Source organism: Hyla sarda, chromosome 1 (assembly GCF_029499605.1).
Source record: "Hyla sarda isolate aHylSar1 chromosome 1, aHylSar1.hap1, whole genome shotgun sequence".
Lineage (NCBI taxonomy): Eukaryota > Metazoa > Chordata > Amphibia > Anura > Hylidae > Hyla > Hyla sarda.
Window position 1 is genome coordinate 167,521,342 of NC_079189.1, and position 20,438 is coordinate 167,541,779.

Sequence of the window (20,438 nt, forward strand, 5' to 3'; positions counted from 1 at the left end):
CCATGGACAACAACACATTGTACATAGTGACCCAAATTTATCAGACTGTGTGAGAGAGAAAATGCAATGATTTTCACTTTACCAAAGCTCGTTAGCTGAGCTGTGATTGGCTGCTGTGGGAAAATCACTTTTTTTTTTTTTCCTTTCTGCGCATGCACCATAATTACATACACACCAACCAATCAAAACGGCAACACTACTACATGATGTCAGCCTCGCAGCAACCAGCCTGATTGGATGAGCCACCGCAGCGTCACAAAGACCGTTGCCTGGAACAATGCATGTGCACGTGAGACTATTGGTGTGGGCTGCGAGAAGGCGGCACGGAGACTAGGAATCAACAACAAACCAATCCAGAGACCATCAATTGTCCACAGTGAATAATCATTAGATGGGAGGGGAAAAGGGCGAGCACATTTTCAGTATTAAAAAATAAATAAATAAATAAAGCTGGCAGACCGGACATATTGTCCACAACACTGAACAGACATGGCCACCATAAAAATCAGCCATAAAAACTACTGAACTTCCTGCACCGCAAACAAGTCTGTGTACACCACACATGCTGCAACCATATGTATCACATGCCAATTACAAATAGGCTCAACTAGCAACAAGCACACTACATAACCAAAGAAATGTGGTACCCCTTTCAACTGGACTTAATTATGACATGTAGAGGTTTTTTTTTTTTTTTTAAATAAACTTTAGGCACATTTTTCTGCAGCTCTGTGGAATCAGAACAGACTGGCTAGCCTTCATTTTCTTTCCGCATCAATGAAATAGGGGCACCCATGACCCTGTTGGCCTTAGAGCAGTTGTTCTTAACCCCTTTTGTTAGATACTAATTTCTGCTGGACAAGAACCCTCTATAGGACCTGCTGCTATGGAGATTCTCTGACCCAGTTGTCTATACATCAAAATCACTCAGATTATTAAAGGGGTATTTCAGGATGAGCCCATGATGCCAGGTACTGTTGAGTGTGTAATATGCTTCCATTAGATCTATCATGCACTGGTTTGTTCCATTTTCATGAACGTGACCCACACACAAGTGTTGTCAGTGAGTTATTCCAGCGTTCCGTGCAGCCAGAGACAATGGGGGAGACTTATCAAAGTTCTCTATGTCCCGCATCAAACTACAGAGGGTTAGTCTGGTCTATTGTGCGCCTAATTCATCAAAAGGCGCATAGCTCTTGATAAATTCTGTGCACAGACTTAGGGGGAGATTTATCAAAGCATTTAGTAGATTTTTTTTTTTGCTTAAAATTGTTGCAAAAAAGTCTTGCGACTACTCTTTTTTTCTGCGACTTTTTGATTTGTGCAGTGTCCTAAGCAAAAAATTCAAATCTTGCTTACCAAAGCAAAAAGTGATTTTTGACTTGCAGTGGTCAGAGATTTATCAAGAGCGAAAGTAGCAAAAAAGTCGCATCGCATGAAAAAAAACTACTAAATTTACTCCAGCTCAGACATGGAGCAGAAAAAGCTACTACCAAAGCAAAAAAAGAAAAATTGCTTATGTGAATGAAATTTATCAACACGCTGAAAGCAGTTGATAAATAAGTCGCACATAAGCAAAAAAATAGTAAGAAAAAAATAACTAAAAAAAGGAATACATAAGCAAACATTGATAAATGTCCTCCTTCGTGATCTATGCTTTAGTCTGTATTTAAACCTGCTCCAACATGGTCTGACATTTTAGCGTACTTTCAGCCGATGAGACTTGTCGCTGAAAAGTTGCTTTTGATAAATTCAGCACCAATGCATTTTTCCGTCTAAAATAGACTAGAATGCATCATGTTCTAAAAATCCTCAAACAAAAGTCGCACATATTTAGATTGCAACTTTCTGTGCCACAAATTTAGACAAGAAAAAAAACAGTCTAAGGGTGCGTTCCCACATGGCATATACGCAGCGTATTTCACAGTGCGCAAAATTTACGGCAGCAGTGGGAAATACGCTGCGTATTCCTTGCTCACTATACACACAGGGCTTTCCGGCGGCCCTATGTGTGCAGTGAGTTTTAGAGGCGGGGCCGTGTGTCGGCATGGCTCCGCCTCTAAAACTCACTGCACACATAGGGCTGCCGTCGGAAAGCCCTGGGTGTATAGTGAGCAAGGAATACGCAGCATATTTCCCACTGCTGCCGTAAATGTTGTGCTGCGTATACGCCATGTGGGAACGCACCCTAAATCCTTAGATAAATCTCCCCCATTATGTCATAAGTCACATGGTCTTCAGGAGATTGTGGCTATTTTCTTTACACATTCATGCCATGGTTTATGTATGGGTAATGATATATTATGTACACTATAAAAATGATTGAACAGTGTAGACCTTTATCTATAGACCAGCATTGACAAACCATACGGGGGAAAGTAAATCCAGCACAGTCGCGCTCAGCCTGGATTTTTGCTGAACAAAAAAGGAAGTCCTACCACGGTTTTGTCTGTTTTAAAACCATATTGTATACTTTTAATAGTATTGTTCAATTAGAACTATATTAAAGTGTGTGTATACACATACTGTTCCATACTGGTTTTTCTAAATCGTACTCACAGTAGTGTGAGTGCACTCAAAAATTGGATGAGACAGATACTGTGGTCCCTTAACTTACAATGGGCCCAGGGTACAAGATTTTCAACATACAATGGTCTTTTCTGGACCACTGTAACTTGAAACCAAACTCAACATACAATGCTACAGAAACTGCTACTGCCAAATGTGTCAATGACTGAAAGAACTGACCAATCAGAATGGACATTTCACTGGTAAAACACCTGTATTACTCAAGTACACGCACTGATGGTCTGCTAGCGCCTCCCTACAGTACAAGCAGGCACTACATGTTCTGTACTATTTACCTGTGCCAGGGTTAGCTGCCCCTATTGGACACCAGGTGAGGGCGGCTCCATTTTACTTTTTTAGGACATTGTGTGTACTGTACAGGACCCAGAAGCTCTTGTCCTCTACATAGACAGTGATTTACAGCTCCCAGCAGCTCTTTCTTTCTTTTATATGTAAGGACTTTGGGGGAGATTTATCAAAACCTGTGGCGAGGCAAAGTTGCCCATAGCAACCAATCAGATCGCTTCTTTCATTTTTCACAGGCCTTGTTAAGAATGAAAGAAGCAATCTGATTGGTTGCTATGGGCAACTTTGCCTCTCCACAGGTTTTTATAAATCTCCTTATTTATCTTTATTAGTTATGTACGTCAAAGTTTGCTCCGTGACCCGAATGACTAGAGCTCATGGGGTCCTATCCTTTGGATAGGGGATAAGATGTGTGCGGTGGAGTACCCCTATAAGCTCTTGGGGACGCAGGACATATGTATATGCCCTGTATCTCCGATCCTTAAGGACTCAGGGCGTACCTGTACGCCCTGAGCATTTCCGGTACCCTCCGCTCACTGGGCACATCGCCGAGGGGGGGTCCGGAGTCAATTTAGACCGGCAATTTGCTGAGATTCCGTTCCCCGCCACTCACCGGGCGGGGATCGGAGCCGGATGCCTGCTGAAATCATTCAGCAGGCATCCCGGCACCTTGCCTAAGAATGTCCTGAAGACCCTCCATATCGGCGATCGCCGCAGATGTCTGGTTTGTATTTACACGTGTGACCCGATGACTCGAATAAGGATGGTAATAGGTGGTGTAATATACACCACCAATCACCATCGTACTGTACTGGGAGGTGGCATTGTTGATCCCCCCCCCATTTTGTGTCTGATGAGAGTGGAGCCCTGTGTTGTATCATCCCCCTCAGAGTCATAAAAGTGCAATCTGGTATTGTTCCGTGCCCCCCGGCACAGCAGCATTTAGAAACCGCTTTAGATTAGGCAGGGAGAGTGAGGAGGTAAAAAAAAAAGATATATATATATATTTTTTACAGTGTACCATCTGTTGGTGTCCGCAGCACCTTTAGCTGCGTGACCCCGGTCCTACAGCGTCACTGCGGTCTGCGCCAGTGTTTTTTCTTTGGGCACAGACCTTTTTTTTGCTAAACATGTGGCCGGGCCTTCTTAGCCATAAAAGAGCAGTCTGCCTTCGTTAGCTAAAGCCCACCCGCCACTGATCAGTACTGATCAGCGTATTTTTTGTGGTGCAGGCGTTTTTTTGGGGCTATCGTGGCTTTTTTTTTTTTTTTTGCATTTATAGGCGGTCCGTGCCACCAGTAGCAGGCCTGTGCTGTGTGGACGGACACCACTGTGCACACCACTGATTAGGTAAACACTTTTTTTTGGGCGCAGGGATTTTTTTTGCGCTAGAAGTTTTTTTTCCCCCCCTTTTTAGTTTATATATTTTTCTGTTAGGGTAGGTTTAGTTAGGTTAGGGAAGTAGTCTCACACACCACACACAGCATATACACTAATAAAGTTTTTCCCAACACAAATACACCCCCCCCCCCCCCCCCCCCCCATACCCATTAGAATAGGGTAATGGCACGCAGGGCATTTTCAGCAGAGGAGGCATATGCCATACTTGCCTCCGACACTGAAAGCGCCAAAGAGGACGAGGAAGACCCCAGCTTCCTTATTTCCTCATCCTCCTCATCATCTAGTTCTTATGATGATGAGGCACCAAGGCGGCAAACCTCTTCTGCTCCTGACCCTGTGCCCCATGCTAGTATGAGTCCCCCTGGTGCTCATACTAGTCAAGCCCCCTAGTCAAGTTTACTGGTGCCTGGTACCGGCGAACTTGTCTGGACTCAGCAAGCGGACCACGAGCCCGTGATTCCAGAGTTTGTTGGCGACTCAGGAATCAAGATGCAGCCGAGATGAGGACCTTTTGGGGCCTCGTGCTGCATATAGGCCTAGTTAAAAAGCCAAAGGCAGTACTGGAGCAGGGATGTCCTCTACCAGACCCTGCTCTACAGTATGGCCATGACCTGTCCCGTGTTCGAGGCCATTCAGAAAATGTTTTCATTATGCTGATATGCGGCATGTCCCTGGGCGGGAGGTCGCTATTGATGAGTCTCTCATCGGCTATAAAGGGGAGACTCAGCTTCCGGCAATACATCCCAACCAAGTGAGCGTGGTATGGCTTGAAGATGTATAAACTTTGCGAGAGTACCTCAGGGTACACTTGCAAGTTTATAGTGTATGAGGGATGAGATTCCTGTATTGAACCCACAGATTGTCCCCCCACTCCGGGTGTTAACAGGAAAATAGTTTGGGGCCTTTTGCACCCATTGCTAGATAAAGGTTACCACCTTTACGTGGATAACTTTTATACTAGTATCCCTCTCTTCACATCCCTCGCCGCAGCACCCCAGTCTCTGTGCGAGGTACTGTGGGACCGGTATTCTGGACTACAATCGGTATATGGGGGGAGTTGATCTTTCTGATCAAGTCCTCAAGCCATATAACGCCATGCGGAAAACAAAACACGGGCATGGTACAAAAAAGTTGCGGTCTACTTGGTACAGGTTGCCATGTACAACTCTTGTGCTGTCCCAGTACGCTGGCAACACAGAGACATTCCTGCAGTTCCAAGAAGAAGTTCTAAAGGCCCTTATCTTTGGTGGCCGCCAAGGAGCGGGTCAGAGCACCTCTGGAACGTCTGTTCCCCAGTCATCCGTGGCCAACACTTTCCAGGTGAAGTCCCCCACACTGGAAAGAAGATGCCAGAAAAAAAATGCAGGGTGTGTCGCAAAAGGTGGATTCGGAAGGACACCGCCACTCAATGCGACACTTGCCCCGATCATCCGGGCCTCTGCATTAAGGATTGCTTCAGGGAGTAGCACACTTTCATGAAGCACTAAATTTGAATCCTTTTCCCTGATTTTAATTCCCCAGAATTCGACACCAATGTACCAGTGCAGAGTACATCGTCTTCCAAATTTTAAAACCAAACAGCCCCCCCCCCCCCCCCCCCCAAATATAAAAAAAAAAAAAAACTATTTCCCAATACCCCTGATAGTTTTTTTAAATTATTTTCTCCCCCCCCCAAAAAAAAAAATTGCTCATGGGACACAGTCAACAGCATTGGGGGTTTGCAGTTGCCTCAAATGCGCAGCGCTCTCTCCCTACCTGAGCGGGGTGCGCATTTGAGGTAACAGAATAGGGACGGCCACACATATCACATTCCCAGAATTATGATTCAGAGCATAGGGTTTGGGGCGGGCATCATTTTTACTTTAGGCTATACTCTGGGTCATCATTCTGGGAATATAATTGGCATATCAGTACTAAACTTGAAATTTTCATCTCCTCCCCATAGTACCCTTCATCCATTCCTGGAAAATAAATTTAGGGAACGCCCGTCTGTTCCAAATCTCCACTTCACCCCTATACACCTTCCCTAGGGGGTGTACGGTTTGTAATAGGCACACATGTGGGTGTTCCTTTCTTGCATTTTCCTCTGAATGTATGTAACTGTTAGGTCCATAAGAAACATCGGCCTCAAATGCGAAGAGTTCTCGGTCATGAGCTCTGTCGTATTTCCAGGCGACAATTCTGAGTCACATGTTAGTTGTTCCCAGAAAGATGAAGCCGAGTATAGATTGAAAATTGCAATTTTCAAAAGCTACCCTTCATCCATTCCTGGAAAATAAATGTAGGAAACACTTGTGTGTTCAAAATGTCCTCTTTACCCCTATACCCATTCCTCAAGGTGGGTACTTTCTGTAATGGTGTCACATGTGGATGTTTCATTTTTGTATTTTCCTCTGAATGTATGTAACAGTCAGCTACTGATATCCCATAGGCCTCAAATGCAAACAGATCTCTGACTGCGCCCGCCCAACACGTTACCCCATATGTGGATGTGTTTCCATAGTCAGATTTTTTTGTCAGAACCTCAACCATTGCAGTGTGAAGCACCACTTTAGGCCTCAAATCTCATCGGTGCTGTCTCACTCCTAAGCCCTGTTTTGCATCCGCATAGTGCTTTTCCATCTTATATGGGGTATTTTCTTATTCTGGAGAAATTGGACTACAAATTGTGGAGATTTTTTTCTCTTACTACTTTTTTACTTAATTTTGGTTAATACCAACAATTCAGTCTTAAAAATCAATACTTTTACGGCCCACTGTTCAAAAAACATGTGAGGTGTAAGTACTCACTATAACCCTCGTTTTACTTTACATCCACATATGGGGTATTTCCATACTCAGCATTTTAATGACATTTTTTCCCCCTCATTTCCCATCCAACTTTAATGAAAATTCGTCAAACACCTGTGGGGTGTTAAGGCTCACTATACCCCTTGTTACGTTCCGTGAGGGGTGTAGTTTCCAAAATGAGGTCACATGTGGGTATTTTTTTTTTTGCATTTACGTCAAAATTGCTGTAAAATCAGCCACCCCTGTGTAAATCACCAACTTAGACCTCAAGTGTACATAGTGCACTCTGACTCCTGAGCCTTGTTGTGCGCCCGCAGAGCATTTTACGCCCACATATGGGGTATTTCCGCACTCAGGAGAAATTTCGTTACAAATTTTGGGGGTCTTTTTTTCTCTTTTACCGCTAGTGAAAATAAAAAGTATGGGGCAACACCAGCATGTTTAGTGTAAACTTTTTTTTTTTTTTTTTTTTTTTTTTTTTTTTTTTTTTTTACACACCAACATGCTGGTGTAACCCCCAACTTTTCCTTTTCATACGGGGTAAAAAGGAGAAAAAGCCCCCCAAAATTTGTAGTGAAATTTCTCCCGAGTACGGAAATACCCCATATGGGGCCCTAAACTGTTGCCTTGAAATACGGCAGGGCTCCAAAGTGAGAGAGCGCCATGCGCATTTGAGGACTAAATTAGGGATTGCATAGGGGTGGACATAGGGGTATTCTACACCAGTGATTCCCAAACAGGGTGCCTCTAGCTGTTGCTAAACTCCCAGCATGCCTGGACAGTCAGTGGCTGTCTGGAAATGCTGGGATTTGTTGTTTTGCAACAGCTGGTGGCTCCTTTTGGAAACACTGCCGTACAATACTTTTTTATTTGGGGGGGGGGGGGGGGGGGGAGAGAAACGGACAGTGTAAGGGGTGTAGTCTTTTACCCATTATTATGTGTTAGTGTAGTCTTTTTAGGGTACATTCGCACTGGCGGGTTTACAGTGAGTTTTCCACTAGGAGTTACAGCTCAAACTTCAAGCAGGAAACTTACTGTAAACTCGCCCGTGTGAATGTACCCTGTACATTCGTATGGGGGGGGGACCTCCAGCTGTTTCAAAACACAAACTCCTAGCATGTACTGACAGACCGTGCATGCTGGGAGTTGTAAGTTTGCAACAGCTGGAGGCACACTGGTTGGAAAATCTTCAGTTAAGTTATATTATCTAACTCAGTATTTTCCAACCAGTGTGCCTCCAGCTGTTGAAAAACTACAACTCCCAGCATGTACTGATCACCGAAGGGCATGCTGGGAGATATAGTTATACAACAGCTGGAGGTACGCGACTACAACTCCCAGCATGCTGAGACAGCTGTTTGGGCATGCTGGTATTTGCAGTTTTGCAACAGTGATCTTAAAACTGTGGCCCTCCAGATGTTGCAAAACTACAAATCCCAGCATGCCCAGACAGCAAACTGCTGTGTGGGCATGCTAGGAGTTGTAGTTTTGTAAGATCTAGAGGGCCACAGTTTGGAGATAACTGTGCAGTGATCTCTAAACTGTAGCCCTCCAGCTGTTGCAAAACTGCAAATCCCAGCATGCCCACACAGCAAACAGCTGTCTGGGCATGCTGGAAGTTGTAGTTTTGCAACATCTGAAGGACTACAGTTTAGAGACCACTGTAGTATCCAGGGAGCCGCATCGCTGTCCTCTGCTGCCGCCGATCACCGCCGCCGCCGATGGGTGAGTGGACCTTCGGGGCCGGAGACCCATATGGCCCGGCATTGGCGCAAATCACTGGTGCACCAGGTGCCTGCTTGTTGATACCAGGGTCTCATGTCGTACCGGTACGTCATGGGTCCTTAACAGTTTAAGAGCTCAAATTCTTAATTTTCCATACACAGACCCATATGAGGGCCTGTTTTTTATCGCAACCAATTGTACTTTGTAATGACGCCTTTGAATTTACCCCCCAAAAATATGGCACAACCCAAAAAAAATTGTGGGGGAAAATTGAAGAGAAAACCGCAATGTTGCAACTTTTTTTTTTTTTTTTTGTTCTTAAGTACATCTCCTTATTCTGTGAACTGTAGTTTTTATCGGTACCACTTCTGCGTATATGCAACTTTTTGAACACTTTCTGGAATGTGATGTGACCAAAAATCATCGTACATTCACCGTAAGGGATTATTAACATTAGATTTTAATAGTGGAAGGGTGTTTTTATTTTTATTTTTTTATTTAGTTCTTTTGATTGCTAATCCTGTTCAGTGCTATGCATAGCACTGAACTGTTTTACTTGCAATCTACTTCTCTGGTCTGCTAGAAGGCAAACCATAGAAGAGAATTGTAGGAGCAGTCGTGGAGCTCAGGTCGTCATCTTGACTCATTGGACCCCCGTGATTGTGCCCAGGGTGGTCCTATAAATCTCTTTACACCACCCTAATACTGCAGATGCCGTGATCAAGTGGACCCACGGCCTATGAAGAGAGTGCAGCTTCTGCGCTTGCTTCATAGTCTGGATGGGACTCAAGATGTACCTATACCTGTACGTCCTTGGTGCACCAAGTACCAGGAAGCCAGGACATACAGATATAAAAACATGTCCTGAAATAAAGAAAATAGTTTAAAAGCTTGCTATTGTGTATTCAATATGTGGGTCCAATTTCTGGAACCCTTTGCAATCTCCAGAACCGGGCCCAGTCTCTCCCCACTGCATGGAGGGGTTTGACTGCATTGTCAGTGGTGCCAAGAGTCAAAGAGGCTTTCTCAAGTGTTGAAATACTTGCCTTAAGGGCTTGGGAATGTCTCTTTGGCACCAGAGATTAAAAGCATTTTTTCTACATTATGGAGGCACCTACAGATTTATGAACGGTACCATGTAAATTGCAGCCATGTTCAGACGGCGGAGTTTCCATGCAGAATTACACCGAAATTTACTGCCCATAGACTTCAACAAGATTCCACTGTCCCATTCACAAAGTGGAATTTCCACGGTGGCAATTCTGCATTACGGAAAATTTAAAGACCATTTAAAATGAAAAGTCTTTTAAATTTGTGGAATTCTGTGGCTGAATCCCATTAAAGTCATGGGGCTTTGAATTTTAGCAGAATTCTGTGTGGAATTGCTGAAATTACGCCATCTGAACATAGCCAAGTGGTGTAAACTAGAATAAGGTTTTGCCAAATAATCTCAGTAGCTCTTAAATTTGTCTACCTGTGCCTAAATGTTGTCCTAGTTTAGGTTACACACAATTTTTTCCAACATCCCCTTGTTGCAGTCGCTGTGGAGGGTGTCTAGAGCACAATACATTTGGAGGAATTCTTCTTTAAGGTTTGTGAGAGGGAGAAAGGATGATGGAATGAGATATTTAATCATTGGCTAAGTGCCTTCACATTTTCTCCTTTAATCGTGGTCAAGAAAGCGCATGATAAAAAAAAGGAACGTGTATCTCCAAACCATATAAGCAGGATACGGCATTTACAAGTCGATATCACTGCAAGTGGAAGGGAAAAATAAGCACAAACACGTTGAATAAAAATATATTTTTTTTATTTATATATTAAAAAAAAGTTTCACACATTTCTACACAGAGTTACAAACCAAAACTCATGTATACTTCAGTCATTTCTATATACAGGTAATGCAGAAATACATTTTTCTGTTATATGTTCTATAAAGCAGTAGTTTAAAGGAGACTCCTGATGGGACCAAGTGTATTTTACTGGTAAAGATAATAAAAGCCAAAAATGTACCTGTACAAAGCTCCAGAAAGAATACAGACAGAAACTCACTTGTGGTCTGTAATATCCCACAACTCATTAACAGGTCCAATATTCTTTCTTATAAAATGCTCCATAGATACAATAACTTCATTGATGAAAAGATGGCCACTTGCACTCATCACTAGGGATAGCCTAATTTACATTATTATACATTTTATTTCTGTGTAGGGAACTCTAATCATACTAAAAACAAGAAATGCATCCACATAGAATTGTGTGCCCATTTATATACATTCTTTATTCTATTAAATAAATTGAAATGTCCTCCCTAGAAATCAAACTTTAAAACTTTTTAAAATTAGATATTTTTATTTTTTTTATAAAGCAATAGAACATCCCATTCAAAGAGAACATGTCAAGTTTGCATATATGTCCTACTGATTATTACTGAAAAGAATATCAAGCAATATACTGCACATAAAATAGAATTTGCAGAGAAAAATTATTAACTCCATGATTGCCCTTATTTCAGAAGACATAGTAATACAGTGCAATTCACAATAAAGAGGATTATTTAACAATACTTAAAGATCCTATGGTGAAAACAGTCATATTCACAAGGCATTGCTACAATTCAAAATCTAAAAAATTAATTTAAAATAAAAAACCTGGATAATTGGATTTCATAAATGTAACCGCTATTAAGAAATTTTGGTTTTAGGGGAGGGCAACACTGATATGGCTTCTTAAAAGATGCTTCTAATAACTTTTAGAAACACAAGGCATCCTGTAACTTACATATGTGAAAGCTGGAAACCATTTGTGTCTTCTTGTAGATAAAAACGCTTTTAACCTTGCAAACCAATCCACACACCACACAAAACTTCACTGCTTGCCCTGGTCACGCTGATCAAACACCACACTAATCTGAAGCACCTCTATTATGTATAAGTATGGTGCTAGACTGGAGTCCATTGCTCCAAATGGATTTTTTCTGAGTAGCAGACCTTAGACCAGCCTGTTGAAAGTTTACTTTGTGGTGGAAACTTGGTTTCCCTGAGAATGTAGGGCAGCTGAGTGTTTTGAGGCAGCACCTGTTCTTGAAGACCCTGAGCGGTGTCTGCGCCGGCCAGTCTCTTCATTTGCAGAAATGGATGGATATCTGCGTTGTCCAGGTTCTTCAGCTATTGGTGGCTGTAAAGGTAAAAAAAAAACAACTAATTTGACAAGGATACATGAGTAGTTCAGACAATTGGCTACTTCTTTGTTGGGGCTAGCATATAGCCAATTTGTAACATGACTGGCAAGACAGTCATGTTACATTATTAAAAACAAAACAAAGAAAAAGCCGGGGAGGGTCACTTATTTGTTACTAACATCAACTTTAAAGTCTTCAAGTCTCTTGAACTTGCTCAGAAGGTTCTGTAATGTAGGGTTTATAGACAGGTTTTTTGTTGAAGTATACTTGAGGAAAGCCCAAAATTTCTCTAATCCGTACAGCTGACCTATATATAAAAAGGAAAGAAAACTAATGTAAAAACACATTAAACAATTCCTTCTGAACACACTTCTAAACAAAATATCAAATCATTTGAACATTTTATATACAGAAAACTTAAGACAATATAATTAACCTGTATTTTCCATTTGATAGTGATGTGACACTTTAAAAGGATACTCCTCTGCCCTGCTTCCGGAGCTCCGCTCCCCAGCGTCCGGAAGTTTATGGTTCCAAACGCTGTGCGCGGGCTTCCGTGTTCAGGGCCGCCCCTCGTGACGTCACGCCCGCCCCCTCAACAAAAGTCTATGGGATGGGGGCATGACGGCAGCGGAGTACCTCTAAACAACTGCCTGCACCATAATCGGTTTCCTTTTTGCTCCAAAAAAGACTTGCACCACATTATTATAGTATTTTACTTTTTAGACCACTTTTCTCAAAAAAGGTGGGTGGCTTCAATGAAAAGGGGCTTTAATGTGCCACAAATGCTTCATAAATGTGATAAAAACAAAAAACAAAGCCAGCTTATAGAAGGTGCGAACAAACTAGACAGTCAGAAAGATGCACCAGATTTTCGGTGTAGACAGATATAAAATGTGTAGTTGTTACCAGTTTCATAATCTCTTAGAGTCTCTTCTTGAAAATCCTTGAATAGATCTGGTCTGAATTTCTTTTCCAGTCCGTAGCTATAAAATCTAAACAGGCACTCCAGCCCATATCTGCGTGGAGAAAATTATTATTCAGTGCTGAAAAATATGCTCTATTTTTGTAAAAGCTGACAAAAAAAGATTTTTTTTGTACTCGCCCTAAAATCTCTCTCTCGTAGCCTTTATTGGGGGACACAGTTACTGATGGGTATATGCTCTTGCCACTAGGAGGTACTGACAGTAAGGGAAAAAAAAATTTGCCTCCTCCCAGGTAGGATATACCCGTACACTGGAAGGGAGGTAATCAGTTTTGTCACAAAGCAGTAGGAGAAACCAACAAGGAGATATGTCCGAAGGACCCTAGAAAGAAATCCCCGGATTAAAAAAAAACAAACAAGAACCGGAAAAGAGCATCCGGACAAAAATGAAGAAATGGGTGCGTGCGGTGTCCCCCAATGAAAACTACAACAAAGATTTTACGGCGAGTACAAAAAAATAAATAAATCTCCTTTTCTCATTCGCTCTTCATTGGGGGGACACCGTTACTGATGGGATGTACCAAAGCAGTCCCTTAAGGTGGGAATAACAACCACTAGAGAAAGGGAAGCAGTCCGGAGACCAAACCCATCCGTCCGTAAGGCTAGCGGACGAGACACTGGGCCAGAGACAACAGAGGCCCAGAAATTGAGCTCCCTAAAGATCCCACCGTCCATAGAGACGAATAAGGATGCCAAAGAAAGAGACCGTCCTGTAAATAAACTCTAAACCTCCGGTCCGAAGAGAGGGACAAGAAAAAGTCGACTAGGAAGCCAGATGGACTGAAACCAACCCGGAAGGAGGAAGGAAAGCAACCCCAAGGAACACAGAACCAGACAGACAGAGGGCTGGCCCGGCTGGGAAACAAAAAATTGGAAGAGGGAACAACAACAAGAGAACCCCATCCAGAGTCGACCGAATCAAGAGAACCTGGCGGAAAAACGCCAAGGAGGGCAGCGTACGCCTGAGCAGAAGGAGAGCATAGAAGGTGGAGACCAGAAAAAAGAAAGACAGAAACCGTCTCAAGAGAGGCCAGGTGCATAAGATCGATGACCAGAACAGCTGCAGACCCAAAAGCACTGTCTCAGGGGCCCACCGCAAGCACCCGGGAGGCGAAATTAGTTTGACTGGTGTAATCCAGATGACCGAAACTCCCTCCAAATGGGATTGCGGCAAAGACTGGGCAGAATCGCAACACATGCCCGAGACCTCAACCACCACTAAAGCCCAAAGAACTAGTCGGGCCAATACAGAAAAGAAAGCACGCCACAGCATCCTAGGAAGGTGTCCAAGACAAGGAGACCAACCGGTCTTAGACCCCAGCGGTCCAAGTGGACCAGAGCACTCCGAAGCAACAACTCGTCAGGATGGGAACGGAGGGGGAAACAAAAAGGGAACGCGGCTAGGGCTCCAAAAGGTTCTGGGGACATGAAGATTACCCCAGAAGACTGTAGTGTCAGTATAGTGCAACTGACACTGTCAAAGAGAGGGAGGAACACACCCATCCAGGGAGATCGCACCGGGGGAGGAGGAGAGCAATGGCAGGACCCAACAACAGACTGTGGCTAGACCGGCTGTCGCCAACGTGGGCATGATTGCATAAGCTTCTCCAACAGAGGAGAGTGCCATGGCTGCATGAGCAGCAGTAAATAACCAAGAAAAATGGGAGAGAGCCAGGCTGCAAAAGTGGGCAGTAAGCACACACACAGACTGCGAAAATCTCTTCTGAATGCTCACAGCAAAAAAGAAGGGCCCAGCCAGATACCCCACCTATAGAGTGGGAAGAGAGAGATGGCTCCATCTGGGCAGTAGAAGCGCTTAGCAAAATAGTCCCCCTAGTGGAGGGGAAAACAAGAGGTGGTACAGATGAAACCCAGGTACTGACAGTGCCAAGCTCCCTGATCCCCGTAATGCCTGTGGAAAGGGGGGTGTCACCAGGCACTGTAAGATCAGGGAAATGTCACCCTACGGCAATGGACAAAGTACTGCGTGGACGCAGCCCCCAGGAACCCTGCAACATGTCGAGGCATGGAGAAGTTCATTTGTGTCCCCAGAGGGATTGGAATCCTGGACACGGGCTGGGCAAAGATACAAAGACATGACTATGAATGCAAGGAAAAGGCCCACACATGACCAACAGCATTGAGAGGAACACCGGGAAAAACCCTGGACCAGATCCGTCCTGGAGGTGAGCTGGTGGATGAGAAAGCCATGCAGACACAGCCTGGCTATCTGGCTTAGGGACCGCGGCCACACCAGGTGCCGCATTTAGAACCACACCCTAAAAGTGGGATACCAGCTTTCAGCCGTGAGTGGTAGGCATGTGGAGAAAAACCTGGTAAAGTAGGGAACTACACGAACCAGCATGTGGTGCATTGTATAGGGCCCATGGAGCAACATGGGGTGACTCACTCGGAACTACACCTTGGTAGTGGCTTACCTGAACTTCCGCCACGGTGTGGGAAGTGTATGGTAGTGGACCCGACGTAGCAGCAAACCATGCAGACAATTGTCTGGCTGACTGGTATAGGAACGCAAAGGAACACTCATACGCAGGAAGTGGGGCACAGGAGTGCAGCCGATCTGATGGGTGACCCAATGGTGTAGGAGACCATGCAGATGAAAGACCGGCTGACTGATATCAGTCCCTTGTACCTGCAGGGACCCTCGTTCAGATTAATCACACCAACAGTGAGGTACGGGAAGCCCCAGCCATGCACGCGGCAGCCCAGAGATGGGAGACAGGTGGCGGCGGAAACCGTGCAGACAACTGTCTGGCTGAATGAGTACACCTCCAGGTGCTGGTGATAAGGGGACACAGCCACATAGAAAATAACTGTGCCCCTTTGACACATGTGGAAGGGCGGGGAGGCCTAGAAGCCATGGATAGAATCCCTGTCACCCTGGGAGACCGGAGGAGGCTTAGGAGCTGTGGATTGTTTCTCCCTGCATAGGGTCCATAGGGCACACCAGGTCACCCTACCGGACACCATGCACTAACAGTGAGGTACCGAAATTCCAGCCGCAGATACATCAGCCCTTGGATAAAAGAGAGGCAGTGGAGGAAACCATGCAGACCACTTTCCGTCTTACTAGTATGGGTCCATAGTAGACAACTGGTCGCTCCAGTGGACACCTCGCACTATAAGTGGGGTACCGTTATCCAGCCGCGGATGCGGCAGTTGTGAGATGAGCGACAGGAGAGACTACTGTCTGGCATAATGACAGCAGGTACAGTCCACATCCACGCAGGGACACTTCCCCGGAGACCTCGCACTGGAACGAGGGGATCTGGGGCACTAGCCACGGATGCAGCAGCCTGAAGAGGAGGGAATATACACACGTTAAGAAAACCAGCGGACACGACCGGCATGGCATAGTAAGGCACTCACTGAGGTTACAGTCAGTGACTTTTCTCCTCTAACACTATCTTTCAAGGGATAGTGAAACCCTTCGCCACAACCTGCCACGGCGACTCACATACACTCCATGACAGAGTGAGAACTCTGCCAAGAGTAGGTATGCAAGTGGCATATCTCAACTGACTCAATGTAAACTGCCATATCAGCCGTACAGGGTGATTGAAATAAAGCGGCCCCCATATACAGTCCCAGAAAAAGAGCCGAGCAGATATTAAGCTGAAAAGAACAGAGTGTACAGGGTTTGTGCCGCAAAGGCTAAGCATTCCAATATGTGGGATGCCTGGAACCAGCAGAAACAGAAATCAGTCAGACACCTAGGGCGACGGATGAGAGCTTCAAAAACGGCTCCCGTTGCGAAAAAATCCAATTAATATGTTCTCGAATAGCGGACGTATCGGATGGTAAACTGATAGGAACAGATACTACACTTGGTCTTATTCAACAGACCAAAAATCGACATGTATGCCCTAAAAGGCATACTAGAAAGGTAGGGAACCTGGGGGGAAAAAATCCAAATTGCAAAACAGACAGGAGCAACAGGAAGGGCCGAAGAAAAAACTATGCAGCTGTAATAACTACATTAGACCACTTGAGGGGATCCTAACACTCTCGAGAGAAAAAAATGCTGACAACAATGCAGTATTCAGCCACTGGAGGGTGCAGAGCGCCCGTGAGAAGCTTTGTACTTTCATCACGCGCTGGGGGTGGGGATGGGGGGTTGTGGGTGGCAGAGCCAAACTGTCCGTGGCATGACCCAGCCAGAGCATACGCACCACTCTGATAGGGAGGTCAGTGACCCCTGGTAAGCGCACTGGAACACAATAGGCTGGCAGGAGAGAAGTGAAGGAGTCCTGTAAAAGCACGCGGCCAGAGGGGGAAGTGGGCGGAGCTCACGCCCGAACGTACAGGCCAAAGCTGCGGTTTATAGTACCCCCACGCTCTGGCCGCCCGAGCTGAGTGACAGCTGGAAATAAAGTAAAAAACGCCAGCCAGCGCTACGCCGCAGCAAGTGGGACCCCGGCTCCCTACAGTAAGATCATGCCGGCGGGCATGCCTTAACCCCCTAAAGCTCTATTGTCCCCCCGTGTTAACCCCTGCAGGACCCTGCAGAGAGGAAGCACAGCCCACAGCAGAATAAAGAAAGGATCCCTGGAAAGGGAAGAAGAGGGGGGAGAGGGGTTGGAGGAGAAAGGGGCAATCGCCAATACTCACCTGCAGATGTCTTCAACCAGCTAGGTGTCACCTGCATCATGTCAGGGTGCATCAGCAAGACGAGCAGAGACTGGGGGGGACACTGACCCAAGGTACTACCCCTGGTGCTGGCCGTTGGCGAGAAGGGGTTAACAGCATATACTCTATGCCATGTGCCCCTTCATTGTGTAAGGGGGAACAGGTAGCGCCATGCTCCTGAACCCCCACCTGAAAACGGAAAATAAAAGGAATGGAAAAAACTAACTAGACATCCCTAACGATAAAAGAAAAAGACCAGGTCTGGAGAGCTCCAGACCTGTGTCTGCCTCCTACTGACACTAAGCTAAAACTGATTACCTCACTTCCAGTGGGCGGGTATATCCTGCCAGGGAGGAGAAGACTTTTTTAAAATATTTTTTTCCTTAGTGTCAGCACCTACTAGTGGCATGAGCAACTACCCATCAGTAACGGTGTCCCCCAATGAAAAGCGACCGAGAAAATATTCTAGCATCTCATGACTCTAGATCACTACGACAACTGAAAAGTATTAACAGTCATGACTGTCATTCTGTATACATCAACTAAATGTAGTGATACATTGCTATAGTGTTAAAGGAGTAGTCCAGTCCTGAAAAACTTATCCCCTATCCTAAGGATAGGGGATACGTTTCAGATCGCGGGGGTCCAACCGCTGGGGCCCCGGCAGCCCGTGGGAAGGGGGCGTGTTGACCACTGCATGAAGCGGCGGATGACAATCCCCCTCTATACAACTTTATCGCAAAGCCGGAGCATTGCCTTTGGCAATCTCCAGCTCTGCCATAGCGCTGTATTAAGGGGGCATGTCAACACGCCCCCTTCCCGCGGGCTGCCAGGGTCCTGTACAGGAGATCGCGGGGGACCCAGCAGTTGGACCCCCCGAAATCTGAACCTTATCCCCTAGGATAGGGGATTAGTTTTCAGGACTGGACAACTCCTTTAAGCTTATGGGGGGGGGGGGGGGGGGGGGTTGCATGCATGGACTACATGCACGGTATCTGGAAAGGGTTACATGCCTTTAATATTAAGGACTAGTGATTGCCCTACTTACTGCTTGCACGGAAAAAAAACACATGCACCCCATTATTTTTAACGTGCATATTTTTTTTCAGTGCAGGTTACAAGTACCCAGGAATAAGTATCATGTCAGGCTATGTTCACAGAGTATGGAGCTCTGCTCTGTACAGACACAGATAATGGAGCTTGGTGGGGTGTGTCACACCGTACACCAACAGATCCCGGCAAGTCCCATTGACTTTGAATGGGGTCCATTAGTTGTCCATTCAAAGGCGATGATTTTGCGGGATTTTAGTGGAGAGAAAAATATGTCATTATAAGGCCAGGTTGACAGCTTCTTTAATTTTTCAGAGGCCTTTTAAAAAAAAAAAAAAAAAAAAATTAAAGAAGTAAGCCGCTTGGTTGTTCTGGGCAACTGGTCAACTTTGCCACTGCATAAGTGTTCATAAATCTCCCCCAGTGTGTTTATCTTGCACTGTCCTATACTATTATATAATCTCTGTACATACACATCATTATTACTGTACTTGCTATTCACATGCATATCATCTTGGTACAAAGAGCTGACAGTGTAAAGGGTGCGGTTTATTCTCTATGGGAGGTATGTAGGAAACAATTCACTGCTTACCTGTAGTTCTCTCTTGCTTCTTCCACAGCAAGCTGTTTAAATTCCTCGTACATTTTTCTGTTGAAGTGATCTCTGAGAAAAAAGGACCAGAATCGGAATAGTGTGTTCATCTCTGGGGACTGCCCAATTCCCAATCTTTTTCTTTCTGATGGATAAAGAAAAAAAAAAAAGTTGGATATAATAATGTACTGTACACAAGTAATCTGTAAATATCAAAAGACTTCCTTTTAATATCTTGTTAAAGATGTGACAGGGTAACTGTATGATCAGGCATGTATGATTTATTTTTATATTTTTAGTACACCCTGTTTTAAAATTTGTAATTTGAGTAATGAAGTGAAAAAAGTGATGCCTATTCAAATGGCTGTACAAAATCTTTGTATTTAGAGCTTTGAACAAATATCAACTTACTATCAGAACAAAAAAAAATTGCTATGTCTACACATCCCCTCACTCCTCTGTACAGTTGGTACACATAACTCTGCCATATGTACAAAATTGGAGAAAACTGATAATCTGTACAAAGATCAAAAGGATTAGAAAATACATTTTAGGAAGCACAAATCCTTTTCTTGCCCACTAGAGGGGGATAAAGTGCTAACATTATAAAAACTGATCATCTCCTAAATTAAATTACTTGAAAAAAAACACTATTCAATACTTACCATTTAAGCACCTCCGCCGATACTTATGGTACACTTGTTGTGTGAATCCATTTTCCTTTAGGAGTTCATGAGACGGGTGCTGAAACTTAGGTAGAGAATGAGGGGTACACCCATAGCTTCCTACAAGCTGGGTCCCATCTGATGGAGAAGCATTGGAACTGCTATAAAAAGAATTAAAAGGTCATTATGTATATTCTCAGCCTTGTTTAAAGCCTTGCATTTTAAAAAGGTTGTCCTACTAAGTTTAGTATAGTGAGGATCTCCGGACAGGAACAGTTATACAACATATCAATTTGTGGAAGTGCTTCAATCAGCATAATCGATTGTGTGACAGCTCCTTTAAAAAGCATATGAGATATCATGTATCAGGTCTTACAGCACTCACACTTCCATAAAACAACATTCACTCTTTGCTTGTAGCTTTTCATTTTTACACCTTATTTCTGTGTGAAAACTATAACAATACCGGGGAAGAGATGGAAAAGTGTAATGTTTTTCTGCATATTTCTTCCCATATGACAGTAG

General features: G+C 44.4%; 1 protein-coding gene and 1 non-coding gene across 5 annotated transcripts in view; both read right to left on the minus strand.

Annotated features, from left to right (window-relative positions):
- Positions 1–10,598: 10,598 nt before the first annotated feature.
- The window catches only part of LARP1B (La ribonucleoprotein 1B), a 44,787-nt gene continuing 34,947 nt past the window's right edge, over positions 10,599–20,438 (minus strand). For 3 of the 4 annotated variants that reach the window (XM_056563560.1, XM_056563566.1, XM_056563554.1), the window contains 5 exons: positions 19,914–20,074; positions 19,249–19,393; positions 12,881–12,990; positions 12,151–12,278; positions 10,600–11,967 (listed from right to left, as the gene is read on the minus strand). In XM_056563560.1, the coding sequence (XP_056419535.1) occupies positions 11,803–11,967; positions 12,151–12,278; positions 12,881–12,990; positions 19,249–19,393; positions 19,914–20,074 (709 nt within the window). In that variant the 3' untranslated portion in view covers positions 10,600–11,802. Of the gene's footprint in view, positions 11,968–12,150; positions 12,279–12,880; positions 12,991–19,248; positions 19,394–19,913; positions 20,075–20,438 lie in introns of all 4 variants that reach the window. The other variant, XM_056563571.1, reaches the window with a different exon arrangement.
- On the minus strand, positions 16,645–16,834 carry LOC130342958 (U2 spliceosomal RNA). The gene has a single exon (XR_008882413.1). It is a non-coding gene; the product is annotated as a U2 spliceosomal RNA (small nuclear RNA).